This window comes from Pygoscelis adeliae, unplaced genomic scaffold (genome assembly GCF_000699105.1).
Source record: "Pygoscelis adeliae isolate BGI_AS28 unplaced genomic scaffold, ASM69910v1 Scaffold495, whole genome shotgun sequence".
In the NCBI taxonomy this organism is placed as follows: Eukaryota; Metazoa; Chordata; class Aves; order Sphenisciformes; family Spheniscidae; genus Pygoscelis; species Pygoscelis adeliae.
This window is the reverse complement of record NW_008824719.1, coordinates 342031-344129: the sequence shown is the minus strand read 5'-3', so window position 1 is coordinate 344129 and position 2099 is coordinate 342031. Positions and strand designations below refer to the sequence as shown.

Sequence of the window (2099 nt, the reverse complement as noted above, 5' to 3'; positions counted from 1 at the left end):
CCGGTTCAGCCTGGAGAAGAGAAGGCTCCAGGGAGACCTTCTTGAGGCCTTTCAGTACTTAAAGGGGGCCTATACAGAAGACAGAGAGAGACATTTTGCCATGGCCTGTAGTGACAGGACAAGGGGCAACAGTTTTAAAATGAAAGAGGGTAGGTTTAGATTGGACATAAGGAAGAAATTCCTTACGATGATGGTGGTGAGACACTGGAACAAGTTGCCCAGAGAGGTTGTCGATGCCCCATCTCTGGAAGTGTTCAAGGTCAGGTTGGACGGGGCTTTGAGCAACCTGATCCAGTGGAAGGGGTTGGACCAGGTGATCTTTAAAGGTCCCTTCCAACCCAAACCATCCTGTGATTCTCTGATCCTGTGCTTTAGGTGCTGTTAATGAACAGCTAGTGCCTGTTTGCGGGCAAGAGCTGGGTTTTCCCTCCTTGGGTGTGAGCATTCAGTGAAAGGACCTCAACAGCAATAGTCAGTGCCTCTCCCACGATGCTGATCTGAGGAGAGAGTGCTAATACCGAGTGTAAATCCCAGGGCAGAAATAGAGCCAGAGAAGGAAACCGGCCCAAACCCAAGCTAGGACTCGAGCCAAGCTCGAATAAATGAGATCCTCTCTGCAGCTTTGGGACTCTGCCCTAGGCGCTGAGTGAGGAATGACATGAACTGAAAAACTGAACCCAAAGCTACTCTTCACTGGGAGAGGGGGGAAAAAAACCAGTTTGATCTTAAATGAAATTTAAAATTTATTTTCCAGCTCTGATTTGAAAGGAGCGCAGTGCATGATGCAGGAGTGAAACACCTGCTTGCTTTCGGTGTCAAGCTCTCCCCTCATCAGCTCTTTTCCCTTTATGCGCATCAGGACTCTGAGGTCTTTGTCTCTGCCACTTTCCCAGGACTTTGCTAAACTTCCAGGAGAAGAAGAGTTGAACTTTGGTCCTTATTTGGTTTTCAGGTCATTTTTTGTATCCAATGCCATGAGTGCAGCAGGGGCCTTTGTAGGTGCCAAGAATCTGCAAGAGTGTGAGAAGCACGCTCACAAGCAGCAGGGGACCGACCGTGGAGGTCAAGGACAGATGTTGCTTCCAGTTGCAAATGCAGTTAAAACCAGATGAAAAAGCCAGCAAAACCTAAAGCCACAACGTTTTTACAATGTTTCTACAACCTTGGTGAGAAATTAGGCCAGCGTGAGGAGCGAGTTTGGCTGTACTTGAGAAAAATGCAGCTTCTGCCTTACAAAAGTGGGTTTCTGTCATGCAATTGTACAAATGTGTCACTCGGTGGTTTGAGCCCCAGCTGGGGCATAGCTTGCACTGTGTGAAGTACCTTGTCATGTCTCCTCCTAACCCCATCCCACCCCACGTGCCAAACAGTGTCTGGACATGCTGGCCCCAAAGCAACTCCGTCTGGAAGCATCTGTAATCCCAGCCCAGACACGGTGGCAACACAGCGGAGCAGAGTGAGATCCGTGTCCCAGGGCCTGGGCTGACATCTCAGTGGCATCTTGGTGGCCGCCCAGCTGTATGTTTGTCTGGTGCTGTCAGAGAGTCCCACAGGTGACAGCTGAGGACACAGCCCACAGCACAACAGGGGGATTTATTCTGTGCCCAGGGCTGTCCCGACAGCGTACAGGCTGCTTGCCTTCGAGGAAAGCGGGCACCTTTCTGCAGGATCGAGGCCGTTGGAGGTTGTGCTGTGGATCCCTAGGGCTGTATTTAGCCTCTGCAAGTAACCAATGATGTCATGTAAGGTCTAAGAGTATTTGGAGGCTGGGTGGCTTTCAGAAACTAGAGGACTACAAAGGAAACATCGCCTGCATTTTGCGAATTGTCTTTTGCACGTTGTCATCAACAATTTCGTAATCGTGTTCGGTGCTGTTGCTCTCTATGCCTGGAAGGGAAGAGAGAGCACGGCCTGCAGACGTGCACCGCCACAGACCGCAGCAGAAACCCCGCCTGCTCTCCCCACCTCCCTGGTCTGAGCTGCGCCCGGACACGGCAGGGATTGGGGATGTGGGGAGAGAAGGGCGTCTCGTGGTGTGGTGGCAGAGCAGCTGGCACCACAGAAACCAGCCTCTGCGGCCACAGGGCCCCTTGGATTTT

The 2099-nt window shown here is 51.5% G+C and overlaps 1 protein-coding gene across 1 annotated transcript in view; it reads right to left on the bottom strand.

Moving 5' to 3' along the window:
* Positions 1-1792: 1792 nt before the first annotated feature.
* THEMIS2 (thymocyte selection associated family member 2) overlaps positions 1793-2099 on the bottom strand; it is a 7706-nt gene continuing 7399 nt past the window's right edge. The window contains exon 3 of the mRNA XM_009323218.1: positions 1793-1887. Coding sequence (XP_009321493.1) covers positions 1793-1887 — 95 coding nt within the window. The remainder of the gene's footprint in view (positions 1888-2099) is intronic.